General features: G+C 57.5%; 1 protein-coding gene across 1 annotated transcript in view; it reads right to left on the bottom strand.

The window, feature by feature from the left end:
• The window catches only part of JAK3 (Janus kinase 3), an 11720-nt gene extending 1850 nt beyond the window's left edge, over nucleotides 1–9870 (bottom strand). The window contains exons 1-20 of the mRNA XM_008576706.1: nucleotides 9687–9870; nucleotides 9082–9205; nucleotides 8682–8793; nucleotides 8356–8501; nucleotides 7635–7929; nucleotides 7162–7284; nucleotides 6904–7061; nucleotides 6361–6472; nucleotides 5932–6118; nucleotides 5230–5357; nucleotides 4871–5002; nucleotides 4205–4289; nucleotides 3615–3742; nucleotides 2794–2926; nucleotides 2564–2715; nucleotides 2285–2435; nucleotides 1507–1646; nucleotides 1241–1430; nucleotides 671–795; nucleotides 212–384 (exon numbers count right to left, since the gene is read on the bottom strand). Coding sequence (XP_008574928.1) covers nucleotides 212–384; nucleotides 671–795; nucleotides 1241–1430; nucleotides 1507–1646; nucleotides 2285–2435; nucleotides 2564–2715; nucleotides 2794–2926; nucleotides 3615–3742; nucleotides 4205–4289; nucleotides 4871–5002; nucleotides 5230–5357; nucleotides 5932–6118; nucleotides 6361–6472; nucleotides 6904–7061; nucleotides 7162–7284; nucleotides 7635–7929; nucleotides 8356–8501; nucleotides 8682–8793; nucleotides 9082–9205; nucleotides 9687–9870 — 2978 coding nt within the window. The remainder of the gene's footprint in view (nucleotides 1–211; nucleotides 385–670; nucleotides 796–1240; nucleotides 1431–1506; nucleotides 1647–2284; nucleotides 2436–2563; nucleotides 2716–2793; nucleotides 2927–3614; nucleotides 3743–4204; nucleotides 4290–4870; nucleotides 5003–5229; nucleotides 5358–5931; nucleotides 6119–6360; nucleotides 6473–6903; nucleotides 7062–7161; nucleotides 7285–7634; nucleotides 7930–8355; nucleotides 8502–8681; nucleotides 8794–9081; nucleotides 9206–9686) is intronic.
• Between the last annotated feature and the right edge of the window lie 3178 nt (nucleotides 9871–13048).

Below are 13048 nucleotides of genomic sequence, written 5' to 3'. Positions count from 1 at the left end.
GGGGGGGGGGGGGGGGGGGGGGGGGGGGTCCGGTGTTGGGAGAGGGGGGGGGCGGGGCCAGAGCCGTGGGCGGAGTGGGGGTGGGGCTAGAGCTGGGGGAAGGGCGGGGCTGAGCCTGGGGCGAGAGCCGGGCAACGGGAGGGGGCAGGGCCATGGCTAGGGGCGGGGCCGGGCAGTGGGGAGGAGGGCGGTGCCGGGCGTGGGTCCCCACCAGAAGATGGGGCTCTGGCCCGGCTCGCGGACCACGTAGTAGTCTTTGTCCAGGGGCAGCAGCTTGGCTAGGCCAAAGTCGGCGATCTTGACATGCGCCTCATTCTCCACGAGGATGTTCCGGGCGGCCAGGTCGCGGTGCACGCAGCGGCGGGAGCCCAGGTACTCCATGCCCTGTGGATGGGCGGGGTGGGCATGTAGGAAGACCCTAGGCCGGGACCCCAACCCTGACCTGGAATGCAACCCCAACCCCAACCCAGACCCCAAGCCTAACCCTACCCCCCGACCCATCCTCCCCTGTAGTTCTGACTCTGAACGCTAACGTTATCAACCCCACCCCCAACTCCACCTGGACCCCAAACTTCACCGCTCAGTCTTCACCTCGACCTCCACGCAGACCCCCGCCCACGCCGAGCCAACTGAACCCCGGGGCGCCCACTCTCTCTCGACCGCCCCGCACCTTGCAAATCTGAGAGGCGTAAAGCAGGAGGCGGCTGGCGTCGAGGCGCGCGCGATGCCGCTGCAGGAAGTCGCGCAGGCACCCGCTGGGCAGGTACTCCATGACAAGCCGCAGGCTCTGACGGCCTGGGGGAGGTGGGCGGTATCACCGAGGAGGCCGGTCCTGACTACTACTCCGATTCTTCCCCCCACCCCTGCACAGTGAGACCTTGTGTCCCTCCCGGCCTCAGTACTGCTGTCTGTAAAATGGGAGCGGTGACAGTGACACTCGCTAATATCTCTTGAGCATCTTCTACAATGCACCTTCTACCCTGATTCGTTTAAACAGTGACCCATTTTTCAGCTGGTGAAACTGAAGCTCAGAGAGGCCAAATCACACGCTCAAGTTTGCCCAGCTGATAAAGGGTAGAGTCAGGATTGGCACTCATGATCAGTCTGAACGTGGATAAACACGATTGTTAATAACAGCACCCCTGGTGGTGGCGTTCCCAGCCCATCTAAAACGGCACTGCAAGAGGATGAGGACGTGCAATCAAAAAGCACTCCTTCACCCATCCCAGAGGTGGCTCACCCGGGCCGTAGCTGACACCGCGGTACTTGACGATAAAGTCACTGTGCAGCGCTTTGAGGATCTGGATTTCCCTCTGGAAGTCTCTCTGCTGGTCTGGCCCGCTGTGCTGCAGCTGCTTCACGGCCACCAGAGCGCCTGTGTTGTCGCCCAGTGGGTCATACCGGCACAGCTCCACACTGCCAAAGTTGCCCTGGGGGATGGCAGGGCTGGGCTGGTGTCCAGGTGCCTGGATGCTGCCCTGCCCCCTCCAGCCCAGCCCACCTCACCTTGCCCAGCTGCGAGATGTACTTGAGGTGTCTCTCCTCGAAGATCGTGGGGTCCTGGCAGGCATAGAGCTGTGCGCCATTCCACAGGCCGTCACGGGGTGCCAGGGCACCCGGCGAGGGGTCGGAAAGGAGCTCATAATCTGGGGGACACGGGCAGTAGTGAGTAGCACATCTCATCCTGGACCCAACTCCTGAGCTGATTTTCTGTGTAACCTTGGTCTGCACACTTACCCTCTCTGTGCATTATGGCAGGGCCACTGCAAGCCAAAGGGTACCTTGTGGGAACTGGAAAAAGGCAGCCTCCTTGTGCAGTGCACACCCTGTGCAATGTCACATGGCTTCGGAGAACCCATTTCCCAGGTTCCACTGCTATGAGGTGTGGTCACATAACTGACCTTGGGCTGATGGGCAAGACATTCTGGGAGCCCCCTAGTCCTGGTTCATGGAAACCTAGCAAGGGAACCTCCACACTCTCTCTCTCTTGTTTGCAAAGGATCCAACAGGGACCCAAGGCCATGGGTAGGGGGAGCCACAAAGTGAGAGATGCCTGTGGACCTGAACACCCTCATTGAATGTGAACTAAATATCATCATGTTGAATCTTGAGCCAAGAGGTCTGTTTCTTACAGCAGCTGTCACAGCTCACACTGACTATTACAGTCACCAACCACTCCAACTCTCCAGGCATGCAGGGCAGGCTCTGCGTGCAAACCCCGAACTCCTCCCACTGGGCCCAAACGACATGCTGGCCCTGCCCACCCTGCCTGGCCGGTGGGCACCTGACGTGATGAGGCTGTTGAGGTCCCGGATGACAGCTCGGAAGGATGGCCTCTGGCCCGGCTCATAGGCCATGCACTGTTGGATCAGCAAGGCCAGCTCTGTCCACTTGGGGGCTGGCAGCTGCTGCCGTTTCTCGTAAAACTGGAGTTTCTGAGGGCAGGAAGAGGGGCTGGTCACCCCCAGCCCACCAGACCCGCCCAACCTCCCCCAGCTGGACTTCAGTCCATGCTTCCGTCACATGGGAGCTCTCAAGACCAATGCCAGGCAGGGGCTCTGACCTTGGCGGGATCCAGGGTGCTGATGGGCATGGTGACTCCGCTGAACACCTCCCAGACCGTGGCACCAAAGCCCCACTTGTCAGCTTCCAAGCCAAGCATCTGGGCCTCCTGAAGACACTCAGGGGCCACCCAGGGGATCCTGTCGGTGAGCACTGAGCGGGGAGGAATGGGGTCAGGATCCACTTTCTTGTCTTGTTAGACCCCTCCCTCCTCCACCCCTGGGCACTTACTCTCCAAGCTCAGCACAGTAGGGCTGACCCCAGGGTCACTCAGCTTGATAAAGGGTGGGCTCCCATCAGCCCCCTCCCGAGCCAGGAGCACCTTCCGAGCTGAGACATTGCCATGGGGGAGGCCTTTGTCCTCCTAAGTGGGCCAGGCATAGGGAGATGCCAGGGAGGGTTTGATGAATGAACAGTCCATTTGGCAAACTCCTATACATCCTTCAGAGCCCACCTGTGCTGCTCAAACCTGTTCCAGCATCCTCCCCAGGCTCCTGGCATCCTGTCTTACCCCCTCTACTCCATCCCCTATGCTGTGTCTCTCCCCTTCTCAAACACTGTCTCCTACCCTGGGCTCCCCACTGCCTTCCAGAAAAAGTCAAAGCTCCTCAGCCTGGCGTTCAAGGCCCTTGCTTGCTCTTCCCATGAGTTTTTCTTCTACACCTTCAACCCTGGTCTCCCGCCAACTAAACTGCCTGAGGGGTCCCAGGACGTGTGACCCCACGTTCTCTGCCCTGTCTGTCCTCCAGGCCGACATGCCCTCCTTCCTTTCTCCTCTTGATGAACTCCTACTCAACCTTCAAGGCCCCAAGTCCAATGCTATCTCTTTCGGAAAGCCTCCCCCTGCCAGGCCTCATCACTCGCTACTCCCCACCACCCCACCCAACACCCATGGATGCACCGTTGTTCCCTTGCAGGGCTCTCACCCTCCTCAGCCTAAAATGCCCTCCCCTCGCACACTTATCAACTCCTGCCCATGCGACAGAGCCCACCCCTAATTCCCCCTCCACCCAGAAGAAGCCTTTCCTGGAGGGTGGCGGAGGAGCACTCACCAGATAGTTGAGGGCATAGGCCAGCTGTTTGACCACCTGCAGCTTCCAGCTGGCTGGCACCAGGTGGCCACGCTTGCGCAGATATGTGTCTATTGCTCCCAGGTGTACAAATTCCTGCACCATGGTGCCTGGTGGCAGTAGGGAGGGGCAGGGTTGGTGGACAGAATTGCACTTGTGGTCAGCAGTCTCTGCCCCCAGCCCACCCCCACGGGTCTCTCAAACTGTCAGCTCTGTCCCCTTCTCCATCCTTAGACTACGTGCCCCTCCTCCCCACTCCCATCTCTGAACTATTTGCCTAATATGCTTTCTCTGTAGCTCACTTCCAAGCCTCTGCATGTTGCATCCTCTGCCTCAAACACCCCCTTTCTGGGTCAGTCTGACTTGAGATAATTCTGGGGTTGGGTACGGATGGGAGCCTGGAGCTGCTGCCCAAGGAGTGATGATCAAGGGACATGAGTACAGGATGAGGGACCCTGGTGGGCATTGGGCTCAGTGTACTGCTGGTGCTGCCATGTACAGGCTCAGTAGAGAGGTGGGAGGAGCAGCCTGGGCTTGACTGAGGCAGGGTTGGGGTGCAGGGGGTCTCTCACTGTCTCCGGCCATGCACACGCCATGGAGCAACACGAGATGCTGGTACGAAACTTGGCTCATCAAACTCGCTGCTTCCAGGAACGACTAGGGAGGGGAGAGAGAAGATGCTCTGGTTCCTCCCACCCCAGGAACAGACTGGGGATCCCACACTTGGTGCTCACTGGCCTGCCTCCAAAGGAGACCTGGCCACAAGCGTCCTTTGGCCCTGGAGTCCTCCATCAGTGCACACAGCACTCTATCTTGATTCTATGATGGGAGTGGAGGTCCCACCACCATCCACCTCGAATCTCTCACATGGAAGTGGAAGATTCCAGCTTTGAGAAGGGCTCAAGTCTTTCCCCGTGTGAAGCAGCCCCTGCCAATATCTTCACCTGCGTCACTCCCCTCTGCTCCTTTGCCTTCTCCTCTCCAGCCACTGGCCTCCTCGCTGCTCCTTAAATACACCGGCCCAGCCCTGCCTCAGGACCTTTGCACTGGCGCTTCCCTCCACCGGGGTGCCTTCCGTCTGCATCTGAATTCCCTGCTCTTTTCGTATTTTATGGTTCAGAGAGGCTGTGGCTACACTTGTGTTGTTTTAAGACCCTGTGTGTTTTGAAATTTCTCTGAGCCCACGACCCCATCTCCAGCCAGCCCTGACCCTAAAGGTCTGGCCACACCCTGCTCACCTCTGTGCAGTTTTTGTGTGTGGCGTCCATAACCTTCAGCAGCACCTCGGTCTTGCGGGCCTCTCCATCCACAGCTTCGTGGCGACAGCCCCGGTAAATCTTGGTGAAGGACCCATGGCCCAGATTCTCATGCTGGAGGGTGAGGGGACATCAGGAGAGACCAGTGAGGGGACTCCTGTGGGATCCAAGCCCCCATTCATGGCCCAAGCAGGGCGCAGGCGCTGATCCCATTTTACAGATGGGGAAACAGAGGTAAAGGAAGGTTACAGCACGTGTCTGGGGCCACAGAGCAGAGGCAGATGTAGGCCCGAGTCTCTGGACCCCAGACCGAGGTCTCCCCATCTCCTGGGGCCCCTTACCCACTCCAGGCTGTCAGCGGGGATCTTATGGAACGTCATCTGACTCAGCTGGCATTGAGACTGGGGCTGAACAGGAGATGACGTGGATGGGCTGCAACCCCTCCGGACCACAAGCAGATTGGACATTTCTATGGGAAGGGGGTGGGTGAGACAACCAGAAGTCAGAGGAGAAAAGTCCCCAAGGGTCAGCTCACTCCCTGTCTTAGTTTGAGGTACCCCAGAAGCTAGCCCTGCGATGAGGACTTCAGGGCACATGGTTTATTTGAAAGGAGACCACAGGAAGCCCCCGCGGGAATTGGGGATGTGAGCAGCAAGGGGAGGAGCCCTGCAGGGGGTGCCAGTGAGCAGGCGACACTGTAGGAAACTAGGGCTCAGCCCTACTAGGGACTCTGGAAGACTCTAGAAAGCTCACACCTCAGAGGTGTCCCATCAGAGGGATTTGCCTGACAGTGAAATTCACCCGGAAAAAGCAAGAGATGGACATAGACTAAATGCTAGTGACATCACTCAGATCTGTCTGTGTCTGAATCTAGCCATACCTGAAGGTAACACTCCGTCCTATGAGCCAATAAATCATCTTTTCTTCCCTAAATCACCTTGACCTGCAATTTCTGCCACTTGCCACCACACATAAGCCGTTCCAGACATAGAAAGTCAGGGCCCCAGATGTATCGCTTAGCTCAGGGGAGAGGGTGTGCTCACCTTTAGGTCTGGGGGTGCAGCAGGAGGTGAGGTTCAGTGTGACCCCATCTATGTGCAGCCCACCATCCCAGCAGGCTGCCAGGAGCTCTCGAAGACTACTGTGGGGCCGGCTGAGGCCAACCAGGGAGAAGCCTCCCGTGGGGTCACGCCGAATGAGGCAGCCCTTGTAATCAGGGCCAAGGGAGGTCTGCAAAGGGGAGTGGTCCTTTACTAGGAGTGGGCAGCACCTTCCCCCTAATTCCCTCTCCCTCAAGCACCAAAGCTCATTCCAGTCTCCAGGCCTTTGCATATGCTGTTCCCTACACTGGGAATGCCTTTCCCTACCCCTTTTTCAGGGAGCAAATGCTGTGTCATCTTTCAGACCTCAGGTCAAATGCCACCTCCTCCAGGAAGCCCTCCCTGCCCTCCTGCCCCTAGCAGTGGACCGACCTGGACACAGACAGTGAGAAGGAAGCTGTCGAAGTCCTGGGGGCTGCGGCGGAGAACGTAGGAGCCAGGAAGTGAGCCCCCAGTCTTAAGCTTGTCGATGGCAAAGTCCAGTCTGTGCGGAAAGGTGAGAGGGAGCAGAAGGGACAGAGTCAAAGACAGAGAAAGAGAGAGAAAGAGACGCGGGCAGAGAAACAAAGCCAGGCCTGGGTTTGAATTCTGGTCCCTATGAAGCCCTGGGACCCTCGCCATAAAACATCCCCTCCCCATTTATAAGATCCGCCAAAAGTCACAGCATCTTTCTGGGAAATTAAACAAGAGGAGGTAGGTGACCTGTCCATCTCCAGGAAATGGCACCGAGCCCCAGGTGTCAGAGGGAGGGGAACTGCTGCCCTGGGCAGCAGAAGGGAGACCCCAGCCTCATTGAACGCCGATTGTGCACCAGGCGCAGTGAGCCCCTGACCGCTGTTCAGGGCTTCTGGAAGGCGAGGACACTGAGGCCCCCAGCGTGGTTGCAGAGGCCTGGCACAGGGGGCGGGTGCTTACGTGATGGGGCCATGGCACTGCTCGGCCACCTCCTCCAGCAGCCGCGGCGGCGCCACCTCCTTGCAAAAGTAGTGCTGAGAGTCGGTGGTCAGCCGGAAGTAGCCGTCCACGAGCGCCACGAAGGACAGCGCTTCGGGCAGCCCAGGGAACTCGGCCTCCTGCGTGAAACCCGCATCAGAGCTCACTGCGGCCCGAGGGCGCGGGTCGCGTGTCCCTGCCCTCGAGGTAAAGCAGAAGGGGAAGGGGTCCTGCACCCACCAGGATCTGGTTGTCTGTCCTGGTGACAGTGACCAGCCGGTGCTCCCCAGCCGGGCCAACGCGCGGGGCCTGCTTGATGCTGATGTCCACGATTTCTGGAAAGTCGCAGAAGGGCTGGAGGATCTGGGAAAGAGGGGGAGGGCTGAGGCTGGGAGTCCTCTCCCTTCCGAGCCCCTAATCCTTCTTGGAAGCCAGGACCCCACCAACCCAAGCTCATGAGCCCCGCCCCTCCAGGCCCCTCCCACCTCCACCCTACCAACCCCCGCCCCCTCCATCAACTCCGCCCCTCTGTCTCTCCCCTGCCCATCCCCAAACATCTCCCACTCCACCCCTGACAAGCCCCGCCCCCTCTCTGTCCTGCCTCCTTCCTCAATCTTCAGCCCCGCCCACTCCCGCTGTCTCCGCCCTTATTAAACCCCGCCCCTGCATTGGTCCCGCCTCCTGCACTGGCCCCGCCCAGCGCCCTCCCGCACCTCCTGTCCTCCCGGGCTCCAGGCGATTCCGCTGTCACCAGCCACGCGGAGCAACCCCGGCCGGTCCTGGCCACCAGCAGCCCCTGGCAGGCCTACGCGGAAGGTCTCAGCGGCCCCAGCCGGATCCAGCCGCTCCAGGTCCATGATGTACTTGGCCATGAGCGAGTGCCGGTCGGCCTGGCAGGAGGCCACGCGGCGCAGGGCGCGGCTCACTGTCCTTCGGATACGCCTGCGCGTCACGAAGCTCAGGCCCTGGATCAAGTCGCGCAGGCCGGGGGGCAGGCAGGCCTTGTAACTATGGGAGATGGGAGTGGCAGCAGGCCCTCAGTGTGGGGAGGGGTCCCAGCAGGAACACACACAAACCCGGGCTTTAGCCAAGGGGGCCGGGGTGCAGCCTCCGTGCGGGCACGAGGCACACACGGACACACACTCAGGGTCACGACGGGGAGCAGGACCTTAGTGTGGGAGAGGGCCATTGGCGTCCACAGGATGGACAAGGACACCGCGAGACTTTTAGCTGCTGGAGGCAGGGCCTCCCGTCCAGCTGGAGCCTCAGTGGCGGGAGGGAGGGCTGGATATGTGGGAAGCCTGGGTCACATGGACTCACCGCAGGCTTATAGGGGAACCGCAAGGGGAGGCCTGGGCCCTGGCGAAGCCCCGGTGGGCCCACGTTCGCTCGGTCCCAGGCAGAGTCCAGTCCCCACAGCTTGGAGGCCCTCACCTGACAGTCTTCAGCAGCTCCGCGGGCCGCTGGGCCTGCTCACGGGCCATCCGGGCCAAGTCCAGAACCGCCAGGCTGAGACACTCACCCTGCTCCTTGAGGCTGAGGCCCACGGGGAGCCGCCCGCTCACCAGGTCGCTGCGGTGCTGGGGACCGGACACAGGGAAGGTCAGCCAAGGCCACCCCACCACGAGCCCTGACGTTGCCCTGCGGACCCCCAATCCTGGGCTACCACAGGGAGGGTCAGCTGAGGCTCCCCCTACCGCAAGCCCTGATGTTGCCCTGAAGACCCCCACCCCTAGGTCAGGCTCCACGTAGACCCCCACCTGGGCAAAGAGGTGCTCCAGGACTGACAAGTCAAGGATGGAGCTGGCCAGATCCTTGCGGAGCCCGAAGCGGTGGCATTTCTCCAGCCCCAACCAGTTGGGGAAGTAAAACCTGTGAGCAGAGGGGAAACCCTGGGATGAGGGGATATTCTGGCTTCAGCAGGGTGGGTGGGTTGGGGGGTGTTGGAGGGGATGGTAGATTCTGCCAAGGCTTCACAAAGCCCAGATTGTGCCCTCAACTTGCTGTGTGACCTTTGGCAAGTGACACACCCTCTCTGGCATCAGGTTCCTCATCTGTGAAATGGACAGTGGCCATGCCCTCCCAGGAAGGGGGAGTACCTCGAGTTGCAGGGAGATGATAGAATTGTACGATCTCTGGGGGCTGGGGGGCGCTTCCTACCGGAGCCTGTACACCAGGACTTGGGTGCCCACGTCCTCCACGGAGAAGATGTGGCTCGGGGGAAACCAGCAGGACAGGTCCTCCGCAGCCAGAGCAAAGAGGGAATGGTAGACGGGCAGGATGCCTATGGGGACAGCCTCATCAACTCCCTCCCAAGTCACCCCATGTCCCCAGCATTGCTGCCAGCATAACCCCCACATCACCTTACAGGGCTCTTTCTCACCTTCAGTTTTGACACTGCCCCACCCCTGCTCACACGCAATCTGGGGCTCCCCATTACCCTCAGGAGAGAAGCCACACACACAGCCTCCTTCCCAAGCTCCCCCCCACCCTCACACACACATGTCCCCTTCCACCCTTCACTTGACCTCATGGATGACCAAGTGTTCCCAATATGCCATCGCACCTCTGCATCTTTGCACAGCTCATTCCCTCTGCCTCAAATGCTCATCCTGTGCACCCTCCTTCCTTACCAAACTCCTACTCATCCCTCAAAGCCCCATCTCAGTGCTGACTCCTGCAGGCAATTATTCTAGCTCCCAATCTGCCCCCTGACCCATAGCCCTGTCCTTCCCTGTGGCCCAGTCCTCTAGAGACCCACTCACTGCTGGCCTTGGCAGCCCGCACACACAGTTCCTCTGCCGAGTGGTCCCCAAAAGAGAAAGATAGGCGCTGGGGGGGCCCAGGGCCCCGAGGAGGCAGCAGCACATGCAGGGCGCCAGCCTCCGAGGATGAAAGGCTGCAGGAGCGCTGAGAGATCAGGGGCGTCTCTTCACTTGGAGGAGCCATGAGTGCAACCTGCCCGGGGCACAGAGAGAGGCAGCCCCTCAGTCCCAGCCAGAGGGGACAAGTCTTATGAGCTCATGCACATGGGGGGTTGGAGGGATAGGGGTGGCTACCATTCCTTGTTGTAGAGGGTTAGAAATCTTGATTCCTATTTGATTATTAGATACGGTTTTTAGGTAATGCATGTATGGGACAAAAGTCTTTGGGTAGGAGGCAGGAGCCTACAGCTAGGGGGAAAGAGCCCACCTAATCAACCTGAATCACTGGACAGGTATGGGACTGTATACACTGATTGTTAATATAATGGGTTCATTGGAAGATTTTGTAAGAAGGAAACTTACATAGGACTAAAGCCTTTAATGTGGACAAGAGAACTGAAACAGAAAAAGAATTGTGAGGACAATAACCCTTAATACAGCAAAACTTAAATGATGGGAAAACATGTGAGTTAAGATTTCCAAGGTTGTTCTGCTAGATTAGTCAGTCCATGGGGGTAGTTCCACATTTTGCTTTAAGCTGTTTCTTTGAGTTTCTTAAGAAGTCAGGCACTTTAATGATTATCTTATTATTTCTTTTGCATGTCACATGGCTTAGATTTATGACTTTTTTTTTTTTTTTAGATGACCGGTAAGGGGATCTTAACCCTTGACTTGGCGTTGTCAGCACCACGCTCACCCGATGAGCCATCCAGCCATCCCTATATGGGATACGAACCCATGGCCTTGGTGTTATCAGCACCGCACTCTCCCGAGTGAGCCACGGGCCGGCCCCCGATTTATGACTTTTTTGAGGGTATATTGTTTAAACCATTTTGAGACGTGCATGCATGGATGAAGATTGTTACATAGCCAATTTCTTTATGTTCTTACTATGATTGATTAACCATCTGTTCTTTTCTGTAATCTCTTTGTCTTTACAATAAAAACTGAAGCAAAAACTGACTCTGGGCTGTACCCCGTTTCTCCTTCTAACAGAGGAGTTGCTGAGGTGCAGTCCCTTCAGGCTTCTCATTGCATTCATTTTGCTTTGAGTAATCTTTTTTCATCTCTGTTAAACAGCGAGAGGTGTAACACTTGTTACAGGTCTGGGGGTCTTGAGCCTATCTAAGGCTGGGGCTGGGAGCTTCTGTGCACCATCCTCCCTTACCAAACTCCTACTCATCCCTCAAAGCCCCAGCTCTGGATGGAGGGTGTGATGTGTGTCCTAGGGGCAGGTCCAGTCTGATGACCCAGCCAACAGGGGTCTCTGTGATTGTCTCTCCATCTCCATCTGTCTTTGTCCCCTCTGTCACCCCCCCATTTAGCCCTGCCCCCCACAGCATTTTCCTTAAGCCCCCCTCAGGTCCCCAGAGCAGAAAACCTCCCTGGAATGGGCCCAGGAGGAAACCATCCTTCTGCTTCCCAGACTCCCCACCCCCCTCCCAGCCTCCAGCTCCCTCACCCCAGGGAACTTCAAAGCTCAGGGTCCTCAGCTGGGTGGGATGAGGGGCCGCACTTTGAGCATAATGAGAAAAAGCAGGTAGATAGACAAGAACCACTCAGATTGACCTGAACGAAGAAGATCCAAAGAGAATGTTGGGGAGGGGGAGCTATGTTATAAAACAATATTCCTGGGGTGGAGTGAGAGACAGTATTAATGAGGTTTTTAACACACCTAGAATACGAGTCTCCTGCTAGAGGTGGGTGAAGACCCCAGGCTTCATTTCAAACTCAGCTCCACCATATGCCAGCCTCGTGGCCCTGGCAGGTCTAGAACCTCTGGTACTCAGCTTCCCAGCTGTGAAATGGGCTGACTCTTCACCAGGCTTAGTGAGGCAGTTTGCCAAGCCCAGCCCAGGGCTAAAGTGTCAATGCATTTAATCCGCATTAATTCATAGAATCTCATAGAATCCTTGGCGACGTGCCCAGTGAGCACTTAACAAATGCCTGCTGAACCAGACAGGAGGGCCCTTGGCACAGTGGTGTGGTGTTACTGTTGGAAGGGCAGGCATGGGGGGAGAGAACGTTCCCAAAAGGACATCCCGGTGTCACCAGTGTCCCGACCAAGAATCCCAGCCCCAGGAACCCTGGGGGACCCCCATCACTCCCCACAGAGACGACCCTGTCCTGATTGTAAGATTCTAAGAGCCTGTCCTGCTTGTTGCCTGCTTCTGCCTGTTACATAGATGGAATCACACAGCACATCCACTTTTGCCTTTTCCTCAATATGACGCTATCATATTTAAAATAAATCTTAACGGTCTGGCCGGTTCGCTCCATTAGTTAGAGAACGTCAACCGGAAAAAAAAAAAAAAAAAAAAACTGATGACAGCCTTGTGTTATACTGCCAAAGTCAAGAGTTCGGACATAGATGGAATCACACAGCACATCCACTTTTGCCTTTTCCTCAATATGACGCTATCATATTTAAAATAAATCTTAACGGTCTGGCCGGTTCGCTCCATTAGTTAGAGAACGTCAACCGGAAAAAAAAAAAAAAAAAAAAACTGATGACAGCCTTGTGTTATACTGCCAAAGTCAAGAGTTCGGATCCCCATACCGGCCCGCCGCCAAAACACACACACACACACACACACACACACACACACACACAATAAATCTTTTTAAAAAAGGGTTTTTAAATATTGAAAGTAAAAGAGGAAAAAGTCAGCAGTGGTGTCCGGGCCCGGAAAACGAACCTGTTTCTAATCCCCAAAGCCCGGCACCCAGGCCGGTCGGTCTGGCCCTGGGGGTTGGGTTGGGGGTGGGGGGAGCCTCTGGGGGCGGAGAGCCCCTAGGGCCGCGAGCCCACTGCGCATGCGCCACGAGTCATGGCTCTGCAGGGCCGGGAATCGGGATCCTGCTTTTCTGTAGGGCACAGCCAAGGCCCAGAAAGGGAGGCACTCTCCGGAAGTCACAAAGCGGTCTAGGCTCACGTCTGTCTCGTAGCTTTCCTAGGATACCTGGAAGGCAAACTCGCCTTTGCACATACAGTACCCTCCACCAGCCCTGACAGCGTCCACCCCCAATGCCCGTCCAGAGCCACTGTGACAGTGTCACCTCTTACCTGTCGGGTGGGGACCTTGGGTCGACGACGGGAGGGCAGAGCCAGGAGACAGCAAGAGGAAAGTCCCACTCATCTCCTTCCTGTGTGGGCCCCTTGGCTTCCTGATCCGCTGTCACTTACCGAAAGTCAGGGCTGT

Source organism: Galeopterus variegatus, unplaced genomic scaffold (genome assembly GCF_000696425.1).
Source record: "Galeopterus variegatus unplaced genomic scaffold, G_variegatus-3.0.2 Scaffold1390, whole genome shotgun sequence".
Lineage (NCBI taxonomy): Eukaryota > Metazoa > Chordata > Mammalia > Dermoptera > Cynocephalidae > Galeopterus > Galeopterus variegatus.
Note: the sequence above shows the minus strand (reverse complement) of the source record. Positions and strands in the feature narration are given on the sequence as shown.